The 22,906-nt window shown below is 38.0% G+C and overlaps 1 protein-coding gene across 5 annotated transcripts in view; it reads left to right on the top strand.

Annotated features, from left to right (window-relative positions):
* The window catches only part of THADA (THADA armadillo repeat containing), a 161,680-nt gene that overhangs the window by 85,462 nt on the left and 53,312 nt on the right, over positions 1–22,906 (top strand). For 4 of the 5 annotated variants that reach the window (XM_056356822.1, XM_056356824.1, XM_056356821.1 and 1 more), the window contains one exon: positions 15,022–15,137. The exons of the other annotated variant lie outside the window; for it this stretch is intronic. In XM_056356822.1, the coding sequence (XP_056212797.1) occupies positions 15,022–15,137 (116 nt within the window). The remainder of the gene's footprint in view (positions 1–15,021; positions 15,138–22,906) is intronic. 5 annotated transcript variants of the gene reach the window in all.

Here is a 22,906-nt window from a genome sequence, read left to right as displayed (position 1 = left end):
GTAAATTGCAAGAATTCTTTCATTTATTCTTCTGATTTTCTAACAGTCTTGTTTCATTTGTGAAACAGACACCACTGGCACTTAAACAGGAAACCATAGACACACCAATGATGACTTTTTTTTGCAAAGAAAATATAAATGGAACAGTTATTGAGTGTGGTTTTGGCTTGTTTCTTTTCATTCTAATTTTTTTACCTATTGAATCATTTTGTGCTGTAAGAAATACCAGTTAGAGCCTTTGCTCTTTGGAATAGTCACTTTTGAACCCTGACCAACTCAAGAAAAATAAATTTTAAATCATAATGTCAGTATCTTATGTGAAGCATCCTACATACCTCATACTTCTTAGATCATTAAGGTAATACAAAATTAATTAATACCATCATGGAAATATGTGTGCCATGGTGATGCTGCTGTTGTCCCATCTAGTAAATACTGCCCGCTTCCAAAGAAGCCTAAGGAAGATGTGGAGATGGACATAGTAACACTGTAAAAGACTTTACATATGCATGTTGTTGCCAGATAGTTGTTGTTAATAGTTATTTCCCTGATGTAACATCTAATGAGAAACATACGCTGTGTGTATCTTGTGTTGCAGCATAAAACTGCAGCCCGCAGATAGTCCGGAAGCATTTCAAAAGGGCAGGACGTGGTGTAATCACCTTGGGGTACTACTCTCTCATAGGACACTTGTTGAGCAGGCAGGATTTCAAACCTCTGTGGTGGTACTGGTGTTGTTTGTATTAAAAGTGACCTTGAAAAGAAAGAAGTGCATGAAGTGCTTCCAGCAATAGAAATGCTTTCTTTTGTTTGCTGTTTTGAGTCAATTATTTATACTTCTGAATTATCATGTTATAAGAAATTACTTCAAAATTACTCAAACTAAAGTAGATTCTGTAGATATTAGGAACCGATGAGGTCATACTCCTATGACTGTAGTTATTTATCTTGGATGGCTGTACTCTGAGACATGTAATAATTTGATTACAGCATCAGGCATCTTCTGCTGTCAGAAGTGAAAAAAAGAGGTTATATAAGCCAAAATGAGCATTTTATGTTTAACTAGTTTTAAAATGTATAAAATATGGCATCTTGGCACTCAGTGATCACTGGGGAGGAAAAAAAAGCTATCTTTGTAACCTCATGCTGCCTTTAGCAATAAAAGCATAATACTTTTCCCTAAAAAAATATGAACTGTTGGTAACAGTGGTAGATATGTGGTATTAAAGAAAGAAATAGAATTGCAAAGTAATGTATCCCTTAGGGAGTTGTTTCATGTTCTTTATTCTTCATTTTTCTGAAAAGCCATAGTGCACTTCTAGGTAGGTAAAAGATTATTTTTAAGTTAAAGACCTTTCAGACAGATACATTGAATATACAGCATTGTAATTTTAATCTAATCTGGCATAAGAATTAATAGTTCTAATGACACAAAGTTATTTTCAGTATTGTATAATGTGGTACTTTTGAACAGTTGAACAAGAAGTTAATTTCATATGAACTTTAATTTATGAACTTCCATGATCACATGGTCCAAATAAATGATCTCATCCTAAATATTTCCTAAGTTAAGTTGTGGTGGTTGTTAAATCTGTCATATCCAGCTCTCAAATTCTTACTGCAGTGACTTCTTGAGTTTTTTACTCTGAGTGGGATAAGATTTGATATTAACAGATTTCTTCAGAGAGAGAGGTATTGATAAACCACTGCAACCTTTGACACTTCCCATCAACTGTTTGGACTAGTTCAGTTTTGCTAATGTTTTCCCAGTAGCCTTTTCCTTTCAGAGGAATTTATGTTCTGAGTTTTATCTTTTAATTCAGTTTTATTTCAGTGATATTTATAAAAACTACATAGAACAGGAAGAAAGGCTCAGAGGTTGGGAGTCAGTCATTTATTTATTTTTTTTTTATTCAGTCAGTATACGAATGAGGCTTATAATGGCTTTATCTACCTGGATGATCCCTGGGGTTTTACAGAGGCAACTTTGTTGAATAGAATTAGAGTACCATGATTAGCCATGAAAACCCTCAAAACAATTGCAGTGTTGCAATTATACAAGCATAAAACACTACAGAGGTGTTCCTGGGTCATGGATGATACCACCTAATTTTGGTGTTATGTCATGAGCAGGAGGCATTTATTTTCACAGTCTCTTAACTGAATTCCTGGAGAAGCTTGATTTGGGTCTTTTTCAAGTATTTTGTTTTGACCTTTTAACCCTTTCAAAAAGAAGCTTTTACTATAATGTTGTAAGTAGCTTACTAGGAGAGAACTCATCCTCCTTAACGTTAAGTAAATAAATAAATAGGTGGACGCCCCTTTTGCAGCTAGTTGGTAATTTTTAATATATTGTAAAGCCAACAGGACTGATAAAGTGCGCAGAAAAGGCTTAACAGTGTTTGGAGAGGGAAAAAGGGAACTTGGTTTCACATAAAGTTCTCTTGTTTTTCCAAGTGCATGTAACTTGTGGAATTCTGTGGGATTTAAGTAAACTCCTAAGCTACCTCCATGGATTCAGTAACTTCTGACAACATCATCTTGCTAATTCATTTTGTTGTCATTTTTGCTAAATGGAAGTATTTTTAGCATTTGAGTTTGAAGAAACCATGCTTCATACTGTTACATGTGCTTTATTGTAGTTCTATTTCTATGGTAAATTTTACTGCTTAAAAAATATATATGCTGTGTTATGTGATGATCCTTCAACATAAACCATCAATCCCCAGCAAAATCTGCTGATGACCAAGATCATGGATACTTTGTGATCAGGATTTAGGACAGTGTGTGGCACAGGCTCCTCTAGGGCTGTAGAAGGTTGCAACACTGATAATGGAGATACACTTAAGATCTATGTGATGAAGAGACATTCTGTGTGGTGCATTTTTTCGTTTATGGATTATCAGCAGTTACGAACAGAGTAATGGGAACATAGGAGGGAGGGTAGTGGTGGGTTCCACTCATTTCTATTCTGCTGAATTCAGACTGTGAAGTGACTTCAAACTGCAAGGTTTCCCTGGGTTCTGGTTTAGTTTATCTAAAGGTAGTGAACAGAAAGTGTTTAATCTGTTTACTAAAGAAACTATTTCAGTAGGTGCTGTTGCAATTGCGGCACTGGTAGAATACAAAAGTAACAGGATCCTGCCTGTGGAGTGGTGGGTGGAGGTGATTACGGGCAAGACCACATTGGTACTGATTGTGAAGGGGAAAGACACTGAAGAACCCATTGAGATACTCTGACCACCTTGTGTTTGTTGTTTATTTGCAAGAAAAAGGATATGAAGCATCCTGATAGTTCCCGGCATCACTGATGCAGAATGCTTTTCAACTGCCTTGAGCAAATTGGCATGCAGTGAAATGGGTGCGTTGCCTAGTTGTTGCTCTTGTTGCCAGTTTTGAGGCTTTAATGCCAGAGGATTTCTGTAGGCTTGTGCTCTGCAAACAGCTTGTGTGCAGCAGCCCACATCCAGCTGACCATCACTAGCCATCTGGTGGGTGTTGCAGCTGCCACAGATCAGCTGGTGGTCCTCCCTGAGCTGTTTCAATAAAAAGGAGTAAGATTTCCTCAATGTACATAGCAGGCCTCTGCTAACCTAAGTCTTGTGACGGAAGGGGATGGAGAGTGTGCTTTCGTTAGAAGCCTGGCTGGGAACTGTAAAGTTGTCAAAGTTCAGCAGGATGCAGCGTTGAACAAGTGTGGGCATAGTATCATCTACCATCGGCACTGCTGTGTGCAGAAGGCAACCTCTATGCAGTTCAATATCCAAAGCAAGTGGAGGGTTAAGATACAGCAGCTTTAAAAAAATGTTCTTAGAACTGTTTTTACAGACAGTGAGACAGCAGTACTCCTCTGGGATAAAAAGATCAAATGTAAGTATGTGCAAATGTTGGAGAAGGTGGTCTTGAGTAAGGAAACGTGTTGGAAGAACTTGCTTTTCAAAAAAACCTTTCTGCTGTAAAAACTGTGGTTGTTGACATTCCCTGTTGTCAAAAATGCATCTTACCCATTGCATGTAAGTGGAAGAGAGAAGGGGAAAGATAATAATAAGGAACAGATCTTCCTGAACAGCTTGTAATGCCTCTGAAGAGCCCCAGCAAATTTCATCATTTTTCTTTGGAACATTGTTTGTCAACTGATGATTTTGCAGAGACAGTGCTCATCTGCCATGATGCTGCTGATTGTAAAACAAAGTGCGTGGGCTTACTAGAGTTCAAGAAATGTGTGATGGCTTTGAGTTTGGCACTTTCTGTGATAGCATAGGATGCTTGTTTGTCTGGGGGGGAAAAAAGAAATCCACAAGGTGATGAAGCTTTGTGGCTAATTAAAATCAGAAGGAATATTTGAGCTGTTTCGGGGAGACGTAATCAGCTGGCTAGTGAGCTTAAATTCTGGGAACAAAAGACAAATGTATTGCAGATAGAATTCCAAGTGTTCAAAGTGGAGATGCAAAATTCATTAACGTTGTTCTCTGATTATGCAGTTAGCTCTCTCCTTGCCCTTAAGTTTACCTTGGCTAGGGCACTTGCAGTTAAATGGCACTGTGAAAATTACTGGAAAACATTAACATTAACTTGTTATTGTAAGCTGACATCATGTTGAGCCTGATGGGCAGTAAAAATCTATAAATAACTTGTCCATATACATAAGGCAAAAATCTGCTGAGTTTCAGCAGTAGCATGATTCATGTATTTGCTGTAGCTGAAGTTTCATCATAAGTTATCTATGTTTCTATGAACTTAGTAGTTTCAAAAAGATATATAACACCAGTAGAAAACTTCAGGAAGATCAGTGGGCCAAAACCTGATGAGCTCTGGGGAAATACTGTCTGTATTTTCTGTGTATTTTTCATGTTGCAGTCTACTTCTTACTGGCACATATGTATCCTTCTCACTGTTTTCTCTAGAGAGCAGAGTGCTTTCGAAAAAGTATACCTAAACCATAATTTAGTCAGATTTTCTCCCCATATAAGTTCTCATGCACATGCCTGCTATCTGTGAACTGGAACTTAAAGGATCTGAGCTAAGTCTGTCTCTGGGATGCATCCCCTGTAGATTTAAAATAAATCACTTAATTGCTCTGTTTCCTTGCCTGCAAGACTTCTGTAATAATCCTTTTGGAATATTGGGGGTGAGGGAGACCACAAAAATTAAGCAGCGGTGTGCCATTACATAAGTGAAAGCTTCATTTCTTCATCATTCATGGGAAAGAAGTAAAAGGATGATGTCTGTTTCAAGAAGACAGTCCTCTCCTCTCTTTTTCTCAGGTGATCTTCCTTGTTGGAAAGTGGCTGTATCCACATCCTCCTGTGCTGAATACTATTGCTGCCTTGTAGCACAATGAGACTAAAAATACAGGAGGGCTGTTTGGCTGAGAATGGTCTTTTCCCTCTCATGGTACAGCTCAGTGGGATCCTCTTACATGAATTATTTTCTAGACGTTACTGTAATTAAACAAAAAAAAAGTTTGCATTACATGTACCTTCCTTTGAGCTGTTGTCCTATATACTGCCTTTGTAAAGCTGAACTACTTATTAATGTTTACACTTGGAATTCAGTTTGATTTATGTACAAGTTAAGCCCACGCATTAGCTATCTTGTCCAGACAAAAGGTTGCTTTTATAGCGTGTTTCAGTTGCATGTTCCTTTTTATAGGGATAATTTTGACAAAGGAAAATTTTTCTGAGTTCAGTGTTACTCTCTCGCCCAGGAGTATGGCATTTGAGGTCAAGGTCCAGGCGCCAACATGGATGGTGTTTGATGTATCTGTATAGCTGTACTCCCTAATGACCCTGTTGTTACCAGTAATTGTGTAAAAATTTTCCTTAATGGAGGGACATTATTTGCGCTTCAAGAGAGGTGCAGCAATCACAGCTTTCGATCCAAGACAGAGCTATCTTACACTAAGTTCAGCAGGCTTTACGAAGTTGGCTTAAGATTTCAGACATGAGTGCAATGGGTAATATTTAGTTCCTCAGATGTAAATGGAGCCATTAAAAGTCACAGTGTGCTTGTAAGCACGCAGCAATCGAAGGGGAAGTTGATCCTCATACACACAGGCATGTACAGCAACAGGTTATGACTTGACAGTATATAAATGGGAAAAAGCTTTAGGAAGATGTAATACGACCTTGAAAAAAGTCACAGTAAAAGCACTGTGTTTGTTTTTTTTTAATTCATGGTTATAGCTACCTTCACTTGGACATCTAATGTGGAAAATTGTTCCTCAGACTTTAAAAATACTGAATGCTTTTCTTTTGTTTGAGACACCTCTGTATGTTTAAAGTCATTAGCTGAGAGAAGAAATTTGTTTTCTACAGCTGCAAATTTTACTTCACTTTATTCTATAATGTGAATCTGGGAAGTAAAAGCATCAAATCAATATAGCGTACTTCTGATTATTTTCTCAGCTTGTGTGTTCATGCAGACATTCCTGAGACAGAAGGTCGCCTCTGCTGAAACAAGCAAAGCTGCAGGGTCAAGTAGCAGAGCACTTCTGAGCACTCTAGAAACATGTTTCCCTTACATGTCCGCTCCTTAGTGTCAGTGGGGTAGCTGTAGCCTTTAATATTCTTCCTAATTGTAAATAACCCTCAGTAAATAAGTGTGTGTACCTTGGTCTTTTATTTGCATTTTGTCTCCTTTATGTGGATGTGTGCAGATGAACTGTTGTGAGGACATGGTCTGGGGAAGAATAATTCCAAATTTTTTCACTACTGCCCCCCCCCCCCCAAAAAAAAAAAAAACCCAAAACCAAAAAACCCAACACACACAAAAAAAGAAAAAAACGCTGTTTAAAAGAGGGGAAAGCTTTATGTCCTTTGAGGTGCTTCGACTAAAACAGTGGTGGGTGGATTTTTATGATAGTAGGGTATGGGCTTGGAAGAGGAGACTTCACTGCACCCTTACTGTTGTTTGTTCTGATCAGAAATACAGGCTGAGCACAATTTTTAACTGCTTCCAACACAGTCTGGTGTGTTCATTTCTCTAGACTTCCAGGTTTTGGTGGCATTCTGCTGGGAAGATAATAGATACACTTCCAGAGAGTGGAAGTGCCGCCAGCTAAGGTGGCTGGTTAGGAGGATGTGTGAGACACCCTTAACTCATCGGTCAGCTTTGCCTTTTCTTAGTGCCATCGACTTAGTGGGGTTTTCTGTTTGCTCATCAGCCAGTCTGTCTGTAGTCTTTTGGTTTGGCTTCTCTGCCCAGCACATGTACCTTTAACTACAAGATGAATGATATCTTAAAAAATACCTTAAATCCTAATGGTAAAACAGTCCTAATAGTTATGAAGTCAGCCCTGGTATTATCAGGTTTCTGTGCAAACAGGCAAACCATGTAATTTTAAAAGAAAATTCAGCTAGGACTTTCAAATAAATAATATTGATGAATGTGATAGCTGACAGCAAACTTCTCATTGTTTTGTTTCCGCCTAATACAGCATTTGAGTTGCATATGCAAATTTTAAGCTGGAATTCAATTTCACCTTGACTAAAATGGGAAGAAAAACCTAATAAAAATGGTATTGCAAATGGTATTGCAAGACCTTTGGTCTGTGAATTTCACATTTGTTGGCTTGTTTTGGACAAAAGCAGTTTATCTTCAATTTTAAGGACACGTTTTTAGTAATGGATGCTTTGTGATATAGATCTATCACTGAGAAGAAAGCTACTTTGCTATTTTTCAGTATTTTGTACGTTTCATTAGTTATGACACATCCATAATTCTCACATTATTAAACAGCTGTGTTATTCTTGCTCAGTTATATGGAGTTAACTAGTATTGTATTTTTGTTCATAAATTTAGATGCTTTCATACCTTATTTTACAACTTCTTAATTCAATCAAAACATGCTTGCCTGCATTTTAATTAAAACAACTTGATTCTTTTATAAACCTGGCTTTATGAATTTTGATGGATATATTTGGAAGAAGGATTTAAAAGCTCTACACTCTCATGAATAATAAACCAAAATTGTGTAATTAGGTGATGAAATGTGCTGACAAAACACAGCGGAAATTATGGAAAATTTGAATTGTGAACCAGCTGTTGGTTTAAAGGAAGAAAAGAAATTTTATACAGTGTTCATAAAAATATTTGCAAAGGGAAATATTTCAACTTCAGACTGAATTTATTAATTCCTACAAAAACACATTTGAGGAAGCAATATTTATATGTAGTAATCATATGACAATCATACAGTTTATGTTTGGTAGAGATAATAATCTGATCTGTTAGATGTGAAATTACAATCATCAAATTAAAGACTTCAAAAAAAGGAGGTGGTAGAAACAAAGGGTGATTCCTGTAATAATCTGGAATATATAAATGATCCAGAACTAAGAACAATATAATAAATGATGGCTTTTCAAACACATTGGTTGGGGGTAGAAGAACTAATAAATATTTGAAATTACTTTTCAATATATTGTCATTTAAATGTGGAAAGAAATTCAGGGAACTTACTCTGCCCCTCCCCAGATATCACCCTCTCTCTGTTTTTCCTTGTAATTAAATACTTCAGATGAAGGAAAGCCTTGATGGTTGTAATAGAATTGATCTATCCACACAGTTGCTAAACATCAGTGTGGCAGAGGATGGACCACATGCCATGGGAACACGGGGGAGAGGGGTGCCACCACCACTGTCTGGTGCAGCGTGTCTGTGCGCTGTGGTTCTGTACTTATTTTAAACAATTACCCTGCAACTTTTCTAGCTTGTGTTTGCAGGAGTAGCATGAGCTGCAGGAACTGTGTTCATACTGTACTTGCTGGCGATAAAGTATTACATTTGTTTTCCACAAATGTAATTTTTTTTATAGACCAGGATGATATCAGAAGCTAACCAGATAGTTACGAACTCTCCCATTTATTTTTGTACAGATATCTTCTTAGAAAACTGGGGGTAGGTAGTTGAGGTTTTTAGTCTTGTTGTAATTACCACACTGCCACTTTTCATCTTTTAGAAAAAAGGGATTTTTAGGGCTTGTTTTTCCCTAGAGATAATTATTGTAACTTTGAACTTTTTATTATTCTAATAAAAATGTCTTCACCTGTCACAGCAGCTTGCCAGTTTTTATCTACATGGTTGTAATAAAATAAAAAAAGAAAAATTTGGCCCCACTTTCAGAATACAGAGATATCTTGGCAGTCATATTTATCATAGAAGAAGAATATAATTTTATCTGCCTTTAAATGAGAGAAAAAAGAAAAATCATGTTTGAGGTTTTCTCACTAGCCTGTTAATACTCGGGCAAAAGCTTTTGATGGAACAATTCTGAAAAAACCACATTTAGCTTAGTGTAGTAATCTCCTTACTGCTGCTGTTTTGCAAACACCCTTTTTTGGCTTTCCTTGTTCCTTCAACCTCCATAGCTTGGTGAGTGGCATTTTTTTCCAAGCTTAGTATTTACACAGTAGGTTTTTTTCAGCTGGTGAAACATCTGTATTCTTTGTGTTCTTTTTAGAGAGTTAAATGATCTATGCTGAGAATGTACAGTTTAGGGTGATGTCAGTTTGCCTTTTTTTTTTTTTTTTTTTCCCAATAAGCAATGAATGAAATGAACACTGGGAGCATTGTTTCAGTCTTGCACTTAGGAATGTGGATATTTGTGCTGTATACTTAATTTTATCCAAACATAGCTGAGGGCATGCATGCAGAAGTTTTTATTGCTTTAGATCAGCTTAAGGGGAGAAAACTTTAACTTTGCTACTTCACTGAGAAGCGTGCAATTATACAACCTTCAACGTGGTTTTGGAAAATCTGATTGTTTAAAAAAGGCACTTAGTGCAGCAACATGTTGAAAACTGTTTTCTTTTAAATATGAACATGTGCGTGCCCACGCCAACTATCCCCTAATCATTATTTCATGTCTGAAGTTGAGTTCATTGTAAATTTCAGAAACTTTAGTTCCTCCTATAAAAATCAATTCTAATGCTACAAAATGTTAATTTTCATTGTTAGACAAAGTGTGTTACAGTACATCAACTTTGTGGCTATTAAAAGGTTGTATTATAGTTGCAGTGTCTCTATACACAGGAGAACTCTTGGCATCAAAAAAACTTTAAAGGCACTTGCTAAATTTTGTGGTTTATACAAGTATTCATCCACTGTTGCATTGCTTTATTATTCTAATAGTGTATTTCACAACGTTAATACAGCAATTTGCGCTGATATGAAAGCTGCTAAAGATTATGATCAACTTCCTATCATATCAAGGTTGATCTAGGGGTGAAAAATGTCTCTTCGTGCTTCTTATGATTTATATTTTTGACTTAGCTGATGTTTAATCGTTTAAGTATTAATTTTTTTAAAAAGTAACGTGCTCCCCCCCCACCCACCCCCACCCTCAATGATCCAAAATGAACACTTGGAAAACAGCAGATGTTATGTCTTAAGGTCTGCTTGGGTACAAAGAAAACACCCAACTTTCTCATGCCACGACAGGGAGACAGAAATCTCTGTGTTGCATCTGAAAGCATGCTGTTTGGTGGGGGATGGATGTGAACAGGATAGAAGGATGTGTGTGCTGATTGAGGAGCAGGGATCCAAGCTGGCTCTTTCATTTTTTGCCTCTTCCCTTCCCTGCCCTGCTTTTTCCTCTTTTCTCGAGGCTCCTAGAGCTGGGGAATAAGGATAAAGCATCAACGGTGCCAAGGAAGAAAGGGAAGGTACTGGAAGTTGGGAATGGCTAGATAGCAGAACACGGCTTCCATTCGTTGGCATGCTAGATCCTTGGCTTTAGCTAATTAGACTGTAGTGTCACACCTGGGCTGGCTTGGTACCTTTTTTTTGCTGTGTTACTCTGCACTAAGAAGTCCTCCCATGCTGGTGGTTTTACATGCAGCAGGTTAGGACATGCTGGCTCAGAGTAAGTATAACCTCATAGGCCAGAGGGTCTCAGAATGGTCAGTCACTGGACACTGTTGCCCGCTATGTATCCAAGTATCTGGACTTCCCATGGCTTGCACTGTTTTAACAACTCTTGCCCAGGTTGACAAGCAGTTTGTACTGTCCTGCTGGTGTATTAGTCTGACCCCTGAACAGCCTGCTCAGGGAAAGAAAAGGCGTTTGAGCATCCAGCAAGTCACCATCTTTAATGCAAGGTTCCACACCCCCTTGGGTGCTGTCTCTTCAGTCCTATTAAAAAGACTCCCAACATAGCAAAGATGCTTTCAGACTTTCTTTGGTGTTTATTCATGTCATATTTAAAGATAATTGATGTCATCCTGTGGGTCTTCATAAACCTTCCTCTATAGGCAGTGCAAATTTTTTTGTAAAACTACCTTTTTTTAAAGAAAAAAATCATTAATATATTGTCTTAGTGTAATAAAAATCCAATCCCACATACAAAGGGAACACCGTGACCTCATTGTATTTATGTGTGATGAAATTAGCAGAGGATCTTCAATTGAGTAGTATTGTGGACTTGAGGAGAGCCATGTGCACGAGTGTGTCTATTTTATTATCTATTTCTAGCAGTATCATAAAACTTGCTAGGCAGCACATTGCCTGGCTTGTAGTCTTAGATCGTGGAAGCTACTGGAGTATTACTATAAGCCAAAGAAAGTGACATGTCACACGTGATGGAAGTGAAGAGCTGTTGAGGTTAACTTTCACAGATTGCTTGTTTGGTTGCCTCCAGTTTTAGCTTACATAAAATAAGGTTTTGAACAGAACATGCCAACATTAATTACAATTTCAGATTTAGTTTAGGCATTATAAAATCTTATGCTGAAAAAAATATTTTCTTTGTGGGGAAAGCTTTCTAGGTCTCTAAAATTTGGTGAGGGGATCTGAATAAATGATAGAGGGCTTGCACTAAATTAATGAGAAAAACAGGATTTTGCATAGGTCAAAAGTCACAAGAGGGTAAACTGTAGTAGTGGAACATTGCCTTTGATGAATGCCAACATTTTTCAAAAGTGAATCGAACTCTTCCATGAGTTGCACCTTCTAATTCAACTGCTTAAATATAGCTCATGTACTCTGATTTTTACCATCTGAATAGCATTGAAAGGTTATGTTTCCTCTAGAAACTGAACTGCAGAGGAGTTTTGATTGTGTTTTCAGCGTTCAGTTTCCTGCCTGGACTAATTTAAATCCACACATTTGACCTACTTAGCATGCACAGTTCTCCTGCTCTGAAGACCTTTTTCTTGAACTATCAAACTACTTAGGTGTCCTGTGTATTTAGGAGGGAGGCATTCTGAAAGTTGTTTTCGAAGCTGAAGAGATTAATTTAAGCTTCTAGGAAAAAATATGATAGTCGTTTCATAATTGTGAAACAGATTTTTATATTACTGCTTAGAGGTAAATCCCTTCTCATTCCTGGAAATGAACACAAGCACAGAAGAGTAAAATCAGAAAGGTTAAAGCACGAGATGGTTTTCAATTAACAAAGGATATAAAAGGCAGTAAGAAAAGCTTCTGGGTATATGTTATTTTCCTTTTTCATCGCTTTTCTTCTGTAGTGTCCGTTACTTAACAGAGATTAAGGGCGAGTCACAGAAGATACAGAGAAACTACTGGCAGTGGCAACTTTGTGCATTGGTTTTCATGAAGAAGTTAGTTTGACTAGATACTTATGTAAACCGTTTTAATAAGCAGGCAGCTGCATGGGCAAGAGCAGGCTAAAGAAGAGGAATCAAGGTAGAGATCTGTGGTGACACTCTTAAATGTTTGCAAGCTTGCATTTCTGCACTTTGTAGAAAAAGATCAAAATTCAAAGAGAGCTTGGGAAAACCATCTTAGAAATATGGTTTGCTGTCAACAAAATGGTGTTCAGTACAGAGGACTTCAGAAGATTTTAAAAAAAGAAAGACAAGATGATAACTATCTTCCCAGGGTGTCTCTTGCCTACGGAGCACCTGCTAACACAAGGAGATGAGAGTTTATTTCATTGTTCCTGTCAAAGGGGCCCCAGTGGGATCTCTGTGTTTAATAAGTACCTCACCAGGAAAAAATCTGGACTGACTGACTGGAGTCCAGAGAACAGTTGTTTATGGTGAGGGAGGGTGTGGGAGTGGAGAGGAACACCTTACCTCAAGAGCTTGGATTTTGAGGGTGAAACACTAGAAGAGGTTGCATACAAGTATTTTAGAATCTGCTTTCTTGGCTGTTTTCAGGTTTAGGACGGTCAGGCGTTTGTTTCATCAGAGAATGTTTAGACCCTGCCTCAGTGTTTGTATGGATTAGATAGTCTTTTGACATCTGTTATGTTTCTGTGCTTATTTGAAACCGCTGCAGCTGTTTTTCCACTTGAATAATTTCACAAAAAATAACCCAGATGAAATTGTGTCAAGTTAATGCTATGCGGCATTGCTTGTGTTTCCAAAACAAGCAAACAAACAAAAAAAAATATAACCCCGGGAGCAAGTGACAGCTGGAATGTGGGAAGCCAAGATCTGAGATGTAAAAATCTGGATATAAAGGTTTTTCTTTTCCCAAAGTGAGGTGAAGGCCCCAGCTTGATCTGTTAGTCATAAAATTGTCCCTTTGCAAGTATGAAGTGCTAATACTTTCACACATAAAGAGTGTTTTCATATAAAATGCTCATGTATGCATTTTCAGAAATGGTCTGATAAGACCTCTAAAGCTTCCAAAATTCTGCACGTTGGTAGTCTCAACAAATAATGGGGAATGTACTTCTTCAATTTGCATGGAAACCTTGTCATGTCAGTCAATGTAACTTACCTGTGTAGGCAAACGGACTTTCAAATTTGGAGGCTGTAATGCAAGTTAAAGACACGGGGAGGCTTAGCACCATGTTCCTCCTATTCCAGCTTCCAGATTGTGCATATGTTTAAAACTCCTTAACCTGATCAAGAGCTTTCCCATTAGGCTTTAGTCCTGCGCTATGTATCTCCGTGTTTTTCTATTTAGAAATTAACTCACCCAGGTGTTGTCTGTTCACTTGTGTGTGAATGAGAAATGTGAAAACTAAGTGGGATGATATGGGCATTGTCGCTGGTGTCAATGTGTCAGGCACCCTCTCCCACACGCAGGGAGGGTGGGTACTACAGGGGCTGGGCTTGGAGGGTCTCTCTCCCCTGTGCAGTTGGTGTCAGCTTTCATATGTTATCCAGTGTTTCCTTTTCATGCTTACAATCTAGATGACTGTACATCTTATTAACTCCGTTTTTTCTTAATACTTTTCTATATAGTCAATACTACTTGGAAAATCTGTTTCTAAATAGCAAAGGAAGGTCTCTAAGAACAGGAATTATTTGCTTTGTTAATACGCTTTCTATTTTGGTGTCTTGAATTCTTTCCTTCATGGTAGCTAGGACACGTCTGCTAGGCTTTTCTCTGAAGGTCGGGGGGAGATAGCACAGTCAGTGCGCAGCCCCAGTGCAGGAGCTCAGTCTTCTCTGTCCTTGGAAGGGAAAGGTGTGAGCATCTCCCTCCTCTGTCAAACTCAGCTGCCCACTGTGTTTGCTTGGAACCCGAGTGAAGGATCTCAGGAGCAGGAATAAAGGTACTTTTCTGTCAGCATTTCAGAGTAGTTATAGATGATAACCCTATTGCCTTTAAAAAGCTTTTTGCTCAGTGTATGGATTTTAAAGACCCTTTCCTGCCTCCTTGGTTGCGCTTGTATGATGCAGCCAGCCTGCTTTATCCAGTGGGCCAAGCTGCCAGTGTGCTTAAGAGACAGTTGTGCTGGCACTGGTGGGCCGATGGCACTGCAAGAAGGCTGAAAGTGGAGGGATGCTTAATTTGGCAAGGATCAGTAGGAGTGCTGTTCATCTGACTGTCCTCTACTCACTTCATGGAGGTTAACATCTTCCAGCACTTTCTGTGTTTTGTTGTTCAATTACTGCAAAAAGTGAATTTTACAAAGCAGGCAGTTTTGGGATTCTATCTTTTGTTATGCCAAATGAATACACATTTTTCCTTGAGCAGTAATTGTTCATTTTGTAGGTGGCTGTTTCATCTTGGAGCTACTTGAAGGAAAAGTAGTGGCTAGAAACTCTAGCTTCAATTCTTTGATTTTTTATTTTTATTTTTTTATTTTTTTTTTAGGTTTTTTACTTGCTGCAGTCGTACTTAGAATCAAAACCGCTCATTAGTTCGGACTTTCAGCAGGGACTGGGTGAGATCGTTACCTGTGTAGGAACCAAGCTATGGCTGGCTAAAAGGTAAGGTGAACCACAAGGTATCTATGTTTACACGCATAGGTTACTAACGTATGGAAGACTTGACTCATTTTTTATAATAATTTTTTATTTTGGCAAGGTGGAGAGATTTATTTCTCTAGAAACGTGTAAAATTTGGATACCTTATTGGCTTACTGTTTTTTAGTCAAGGTGATCTTTCTTCCCCTAAAAAAAGCAAAGATGAAGAAACATAAGTATGCTTTACCTGTGTGTATTAATGTTTTTCAGTCACCTTAGCTCTTCTCAGCTAATTTTATAGTCCAGTCATTTAAAAAAAAAAAAAAAAAAAGCGTGAATGAGAATGCCTACAGAAGCAGCCTGTTTGAGGATCACTGTTGCTTCTGGTCTAAGAAAAATATGCTACATATATGAGGGTTTTATATTACTATTTTCTTTGACTTTCACATTTACAAAAAGTAGTAACAAAATGTCATGACAATTGTTGAAACTGTCAAAAGTATTTACCTGCCCACAAACAATCCAAGACAATTTTGGAAATATTTTCCTTAGGTTTCTGTAAAGGAACTTCAGATGACCTACATAAGGCAATCAAGAAACATTTTTTCTCTTCTTTAACTTGATCTCATCAATTGCTTTTGAAAACTCCCACCAAAAACCTTAAAGGTCTCAGTTGTGGAGAGAGAGCACAAGTCGTTGTGTAAATAAATAACTGGGTGAAGTATTCCGTAGTACAGTTTGCACAGTTGAGGGAGGTCACAATGCAGTCTAGAGTGGATGTTTGATAAAACCTATGTTGCTTTGCGATCATCAAAAGCAAAATTGTAAGGATTTGAAGGATGGGACTAGTGGGTTGAGGAATTCTTCTGCCAGTGTTAACTGAGTTGGGGTAATCAAGATACAGTTGATCTTTGAGAGTTACAGAAGTGTCTCCTGAGAGTGTGAGAGTGATAATAATGAAGGTAAAACTTGGTGTAAATAATTGTGAAATTATGTACATGAGTAAAGTAGTTTGGACTTCACTTGGGGAAAGAGTGGTTGCCCAAGCACATTTTTTGTTTGAAAAAAAATCACTCTGATTCTTGGTAGAGCCAAAGAGGGGAGGGGGCAAATATCATAAAAATAATGCAGAACAAAACAAAAAAAAAGAAGTCACATGTTTGTTTGCACATTAATTTGTGTTGTATATTTGAGTATTGTGTAAATCCCAAAGAAGATGTGGTAGAAATGACAAGCAGTAAAGAGACTGAAAACAAGTATAGAATAGCTTCTAGATGGGGAATGACTAAATAGGCTGAGATTGTTTTAGCCTGGAGAAGGGACAATTGAGGGATGACACAATAAAAAAAATTAACTGTTATGAGTCATATGAAAAGAGGATGGGTAATTAGCATCCCTTCCAATCAGTGGCAGATTTAAAAGAAACAAAATAATGAAGTTTTTAATGTAATTTCAGTTTAGCTATGGAACTCCATGATACAAGATAGTATTGGGTTTAAACGTATATGAAGTTGTAACATGATTGAATAGTGTTGAGGAAAGACAGCCCAGTGAGGTTATTGAGCATGTAGAAGTCACAGTTGGCCGAAAAAATTGTTCAGCAACCTTGAAGGTTTTGGCAGGTGTCACTGTTCTTATACTTCCCTTGCCTGTGCACCTGCTCTCTGCCCCAGTTGGAGACACCATGGTGGATTTGGTGGACCTTTTGGCTTGACTCAGTGTAAGCATTCTTAAGTCTTTAAATGAGGATGGTAATTCATGTAATTAAATTAAGTCCAAATCCATTGATATTGTTATAAAGAAAGAAAGCCCCAAACACTGGAGACTAAATTCAGTAGAAAGATACTGGTGCTAAATAATTAAACCCTCTTTTTCTTGCAGCAGATATGTAAGGGCCGGGCTCTGTTGATTACAGATTTTAAAAAAATTCTATGCTTTCAAAGTATTTTTTCAGAACTGGCCTATTTAATACATCAGTGCTGACTTTTTTTTATTATTATTATTATCTCCAGAAAGGAAATATTTTCAGGCTATCTCTAAGAAATCCTGGTACATAGTATAGGTATTTGCCTGAAGAGATCTATAGCTTTTTGTGCTAATATTAACACCCTGTCAGAAGCATGTTTCCATTTTGTCAGTTTGTTGTAGCCTCCTTTTCATGTTCTTGTATTCTCAGTTAGGCAGTTAATGCTGTGCATAGTTTTTTAAATGCCTTTCTCCCAAGATAGTAAAATTTTATATTATGAGCATACAGGTTCACAACACTAAGTTAAGGTATTGGGGTTTTTACAGACAGAAACTCTTTTTGCAGGTTTCTAATGTACTTTATAATTTTCTCTGGTTCCGAACAGCCATACATCCTTAGGCACATTGAGCTAAGATGTGTTTTCTTTTTACTTTCTTCTGGGTTTTTTTTTTGTTTTTGTTTTTTAAACTAAAAAAAGCAAGTAAAATATCCATTAAATGTTTGCTAACCTAATTTGCTTCCAAATATGTCTTTAAATATAAGCCTACAATAAATGATAAAGGTGAAAAGATTTGCTTGCCTCTTGATTTCTGCTTGAGATAGATGTGTTCAGTGTGGTGTGATTAAAAAACAAAATAGACAAAAAAACCCCAACAAACAACGCAAACAAAGATATTGAAATAGATGGTATTTTGTGGTAGTTTGTCTCCCACATTCAGTGTGCAGTTCTGCTGTTTATATTTGGCTGTGTGGAAGTGAACAACTGTTCTGTGATGAACAGTTGGTTTGGGGGGTTTTGTTGTTTTCTCTTTTTTTCTTGTTTTTTCAGTTTTGGGAGGTTGCTTGGCAGCGGAGATGTCAAACTTGGAAGTCCCTCTGTGCAGTTTTCTGGATGTTGGGAAAGCAGGTCAGGGAACCAGCACTTTGTGCCCTGTTGTTAGACAACTTGGTGTGCATCTGCTGCTGGTCACTGTCAGAGGGGTTGGTGGCTGGCTGGACCCTTGGTCCATGTACAATCATTCTTAACTTCTCTCTGTTCAGGCAAAGAGACTGAGTACCACAGAGAGAGAAAAGTTAATGAATCTCCATCTGCTTCTTGTCCCTTTTTCATAAGGAGGTAACTTACCATGTCGTGGATACTGTAATGCAGCAATTGTTTGAAAAGAGGGCACTAGAGACACTCATTATGAATCTTAAACAGGTAAAAAAAGTTAAAATAACAGGAGAAAGTGTTTGCGAATTTGTGAAAATGGGGAATTGTTTCCAAATACCAGTCTTCATTCACGTTTCTGTGCTAGTTCTGTAAAGTTCTTACTGGTGTTCTTTCAACTACGTACTTGCTTTGTACTGTGGAACAAACTTCTCTGAGAAAACCTAAATTAGGAAATTTTGGATTGCATTAAATTACATTAGCTCTTAAAAATGAGGCCCAGTTGTCATGCGTATATATATTTGAAGAAAAGATGATCATTCTTCAGCTGTTGTTTGAACTGGGTGGTGTTTTTTGTTTGGGTTTTGGTTTGCTTTTTTTTTTTCTTTTACCTTTTCAGGGCCAGAATGTAATTTTCTTTCATCAGAATGTATTGGTGTAGAATAGCTCAAGAAGTTACTGCACATTCCCTGTAACATACTAATCTCTTCTTCCTCCACCCCTCAACCTGACTTTACTCTAGAGAACAAAATAATGACTCACATTCTCCAAAATGAATTGCATAAAACATTCACATTTTCAACTGATATTTTCTGTGAAAGCAGGCTTCTCATGTTAAATGCTTGGACAGGGTTGCTTTTTCTCCTTTGTAGCATATATTAGAATATTAGAAGAAAAAAATAATTTCTTCCACCTTCCTTGTTTGGTGTATTTTTTTACACCTTCAAAATACTTACTTTTTGAGTATTCAAAAGTATTATTTCCTTTTTTGATGTTTTGGCGAATGAGACCTGCCTTCCATCACTTCTCAAGGTGATTTTTGAAACTTTTCACTTTACTTGCAGGTTTATACTTCATTTGGTGTTTTTGTATTTTGTTTTAGAATAGCTTGTTAGTCTAAAGTGGTTTAGTCACGTTATTGTTTCCTCCCACACCATTTTTTGCATATGGGAGATGCAGGCTGTTTGAGAAGAATAGAAATTTTAAAAGTACATAAAACCTGCTTTGTTGGAGAACTGAGGTGATGGAATGAAGTGATTGAAATTAGTCTGGTGAAAGCTTAAAAAAATAATCAATACATCAAGCTAAGCCTTTGAAAGAGTTCAAAGCTCTTTCATATGAATTGAAAAAAAAAAAGGGGGGGGGGGGGGTAGTTTTTAGCTCAACTGCATACCAAGGAGTTACAAGGCTAACTCTAGATGCCTTCTGCTTTGTAAATACAGAAAGTTAAAAGAGCAGCCTTGGAGCTGGTAATTTGTTGTACAGAAGTCCCGGAAATATCTGTCTTGTTTCATTTGTAGCCTTTGGCATAGCAAAGTATTGGTATTGGAAAATTTGTGAAATCATGTCATTGCACAGCTTTGCTGTAGGATGCTGCCTTCCAGTGCTTTTAGTTTGATTATTATTTTTTTTCCTCCTTACTGGAGACTGCAGGAGGGTGAAAAGACTTTGAGGTTCTGCCAGAAGTCAAATAACATATTCTACTAACATCTAGCCATATGCCATTTCTTAGCTGAGAGCTTGTCTGCACTGGGAAATTTCACTTCTAAGAAGGCTGCTTTCTTGAAACTAACTTGTGTGGAACAGCCTTGTCTGAAACCAACTGGCTTGGCATTTTGCAAAGAGTCACTAGTTCATCTGGAATGGCCCACCTGTGGTGTGTACACTTAGCTTTATAACCCAAATATCCCATGCTCTGTGGTGCTGCTGCTTAGCTCTCTGCTTTATGGATGGGGCAGTTAAAAAAGGGTCCTGATGTAGGGAAACGATGTTCAAGCTCACACGACAAATAAATGCAAAAGTTACTTCATGCTTGTGCTCAAAACCAGGTTCGCTGTCCACTGAGATACTTGCTGCTTGGTTTTTCCCAGGCTGACTCTAGGATGTGCCATCTGTAACTGCTTTGAATGAGGGAAATCTCACAGGTACTTCATAGTGCTACGGAGTGTGGTAACTTGGCATGTGGATGCCCGTGGCACTCCATCAGGCTTGTAGTTTCATTCATCCCCTTTCCCCCCTCTGCTTTTGGCAGTGCCATGTGAGTGAAAACAGGCGGACAACCAGTCTTAGGTCCTTCCTAGAAGGAGCTTCATCTGAGGTGTGTTTAGGCCATCTGCGTGGAAAGCAGGAACATGGCTTCGCTGGGGTTTCAGGACTTTGTGGCTCAGAGAGTGTAACCTAAATATGACCTTATTTTTCTCATTGCCCCTTAGGAGAGACAGCGTTAATTTGTAGTAAGCAAGCTATTAAAGACAAGACACTGGCACATACAGGCCTATGGAGATGCAGGTGCAAGATATCCATGGCACTCTGCAGGATTTCAAGCAGCCTCTGTGTGATTTTTGGAAGGGCGGCATTATTTGGAGCTGGAGGGGGGGGCTTTTTGTACTTCCAGAACAACAAGAAGGCAACAGCTAAGGAGAATGTAAGGTCATCGTCCTTGGCAGAGGGTGATTATCTTCAGGTAATTCCCTTGCCTCTTCCTCCTTCGCTGCATCAAGACGAACCTTCTTGTCCTTCCAAGGCCATGTCTGCCTTTGGTATCTTCCTGTTTTCCAACTTTTCCATTTCTGTCTTTAAATCCTACACGTTGAGAAGTGCAGTTAATTACTTTTGTTCGTTAGTGGTCTGTATGCAGTAAACAGCTGTGTTCAAAAATTGAAAATAGTTTTAATGACTGAGTCTGGCTCGATGGAAGCCTAGTTAACCTTCTGTCAGCTGGGCTGGAGCAGTAATTCACGTGTGCGCTCCTACGTGCACAAAACATCAAGGGAAATTTTTGTTGTCCTGTTCCAGTTGAGAGCAAAGTGTACCAGTATGAACAGTGACTGCACATCAGGTGCACAGTGGTAATTTATTAATCTACACTTTCTGACCCAGGAACCTAATTTAGCCTGGTTTGGTTTTCCTTTTGAGAGCAGTCTCATAACTGTTATGTCATTGTTCATAAACGTGTCAATGGAGGCACTCATTTAAACCTTACGTGCTTTTAGCAGGCTATTTCAGGTTTCTGTGCTGCTCCAAGTCCACTCTTTCATCAGGTTTTATAAGAGTATCCTTAACACAGCTACAAATTGTTTGTTTAGGCAGTTGGTGATTGCTTGTTTTGGAACGCTTGCTTTGGGTATCAGTAGAAATGTTTAAACTTCAGACTGAAGTTTAACGTGCACTTTGCACAGATAAAAAATTCTTTGACTCTGTTCATAGGTATACTCTTAACTTAAATATGAATGTTCAGGGAATATTAAGAATTGAATAAGGTTGTTTAAGATGTGTTCTCTCCACCAGTGCAACATTCAGAGTAGGCACAAACCATGTAGCATTACAAGTTTTGGACAGAAATCCTCACTCATATCTGAAAATGCTTTCCAGTAAATAAATAAAAGCGTTTTAGTAGCTTTCCTCTTAATAGGCAAAACCCTGCTGTTAATAGTGTAAAATTCATTAAATTTACACATGGGATTACTTTGACCTCTAAGTTTTATAGGATGCTGCTAAGGGATCACATGCGGTTCTCATTAAGAGAACAAAAAAGTGAACAGACGGGATTATTTTATCAATCAGGTATGCTAAAAACAACACCAACCAAACACAACCTTTCAGTATCATTCACCAAGGAAAGCTGGAGCACAAATTGCTTTTTCTTAATAGCTGAAACTCAGGATATTCTTGGTGGTATCACAATGAAAAAATAAGTAGTGTAGCTTCTTTTTAAAGCAATAAACTCTCTGCCTTTACCAGGGAAGCTAATAGCAATATAATAGTCTGGCTTTTGTGGTGTTAGAAAAACTTAAATCACCAGGCCAGCAACTTTACTTTGGGAGAAAATGCCTGCTATAGTGCAGGATGAGCTGGTCTTATAGAATAGGCAAGTCAAAAAGGCTGTGCACATGGTAATTACTCCAAGAAGATCTCAACAGCACCAAGTAGGCAAGCAGATGCACTCTTACTAGATGTTTGTATTTCTGTGCGGGTGTTCCTGTGCTTCCAGGAACTCAGCAAGGATTACTTGATAGTGTAGGCTTCATTTTTTATTTTTTTTTTTTTTAATACTTTCCATTAAATGTAGGTCTGTTGGGTATGATGTTCACTGATGTGCTGGTTTTGTATTACATAGTTAAAAATGCTACGGACAAAGTTTAGTAATTAAATCCATTATTAATGTCTTCTTAAGAAGAGAAGAGGAAGGCTGTGCACGTTGATTAGCGCTACAGATGTGCACTCTGAGAGAAAATAGATTAAAATATGAAGTCTGCCTTCAAAACAAATACACCCCCAAAAACCCCTCAGTCTTTCGAACACTGCAGGATTTGAAAGCTAATAACCAAAATGGGAGATTTAATCAGCTGTTCGTTGTATGTGTAGGTGTGATTTCCATAAGCTTTGTTGCCTCCATGAGTGACAAATAGTCATTTTCCAGATCTCTCTGCAGGTAAAATGTGGTCAGTACAAGGCCAGCTTGGCCTGGGTCATCATCATCCCTCCAAGGATAAAACTCCCTATGGATAGCCCCCTAAGGATTATGTAGAGTTAACTGTATCAAGACTCAAACATCACAGAAAATGCATTTCTGGGTGCATTTAGAAGATCGTTTAGCTGATACAATTACAGGTCATGTATCAGAAGAATCTGTCCACCAGAAGAAAGACTACTTTGCAGGGATTTGCCATACTTCAG

Source organism: Falco biarmicus, chromosome 12, assembly GCF_023638135.1.
Source record: "Falco biarmicus isolate bFalBia1 chromosome 12, bFalBia1.pri, whole genome shotgun sequence".
In the NCBI taxonomy this organism is placed as follows: domain Eukaryota; kingdom Metazoa; phylum Chordata; class Aves; order Falconiformes; family Falconidae; genus Falco; species Falco biarmicus.
Note: the sequence above shows the minus strand (reverse complement) of the source record. Positions and strands in the feature narration are given on the sequence as shown.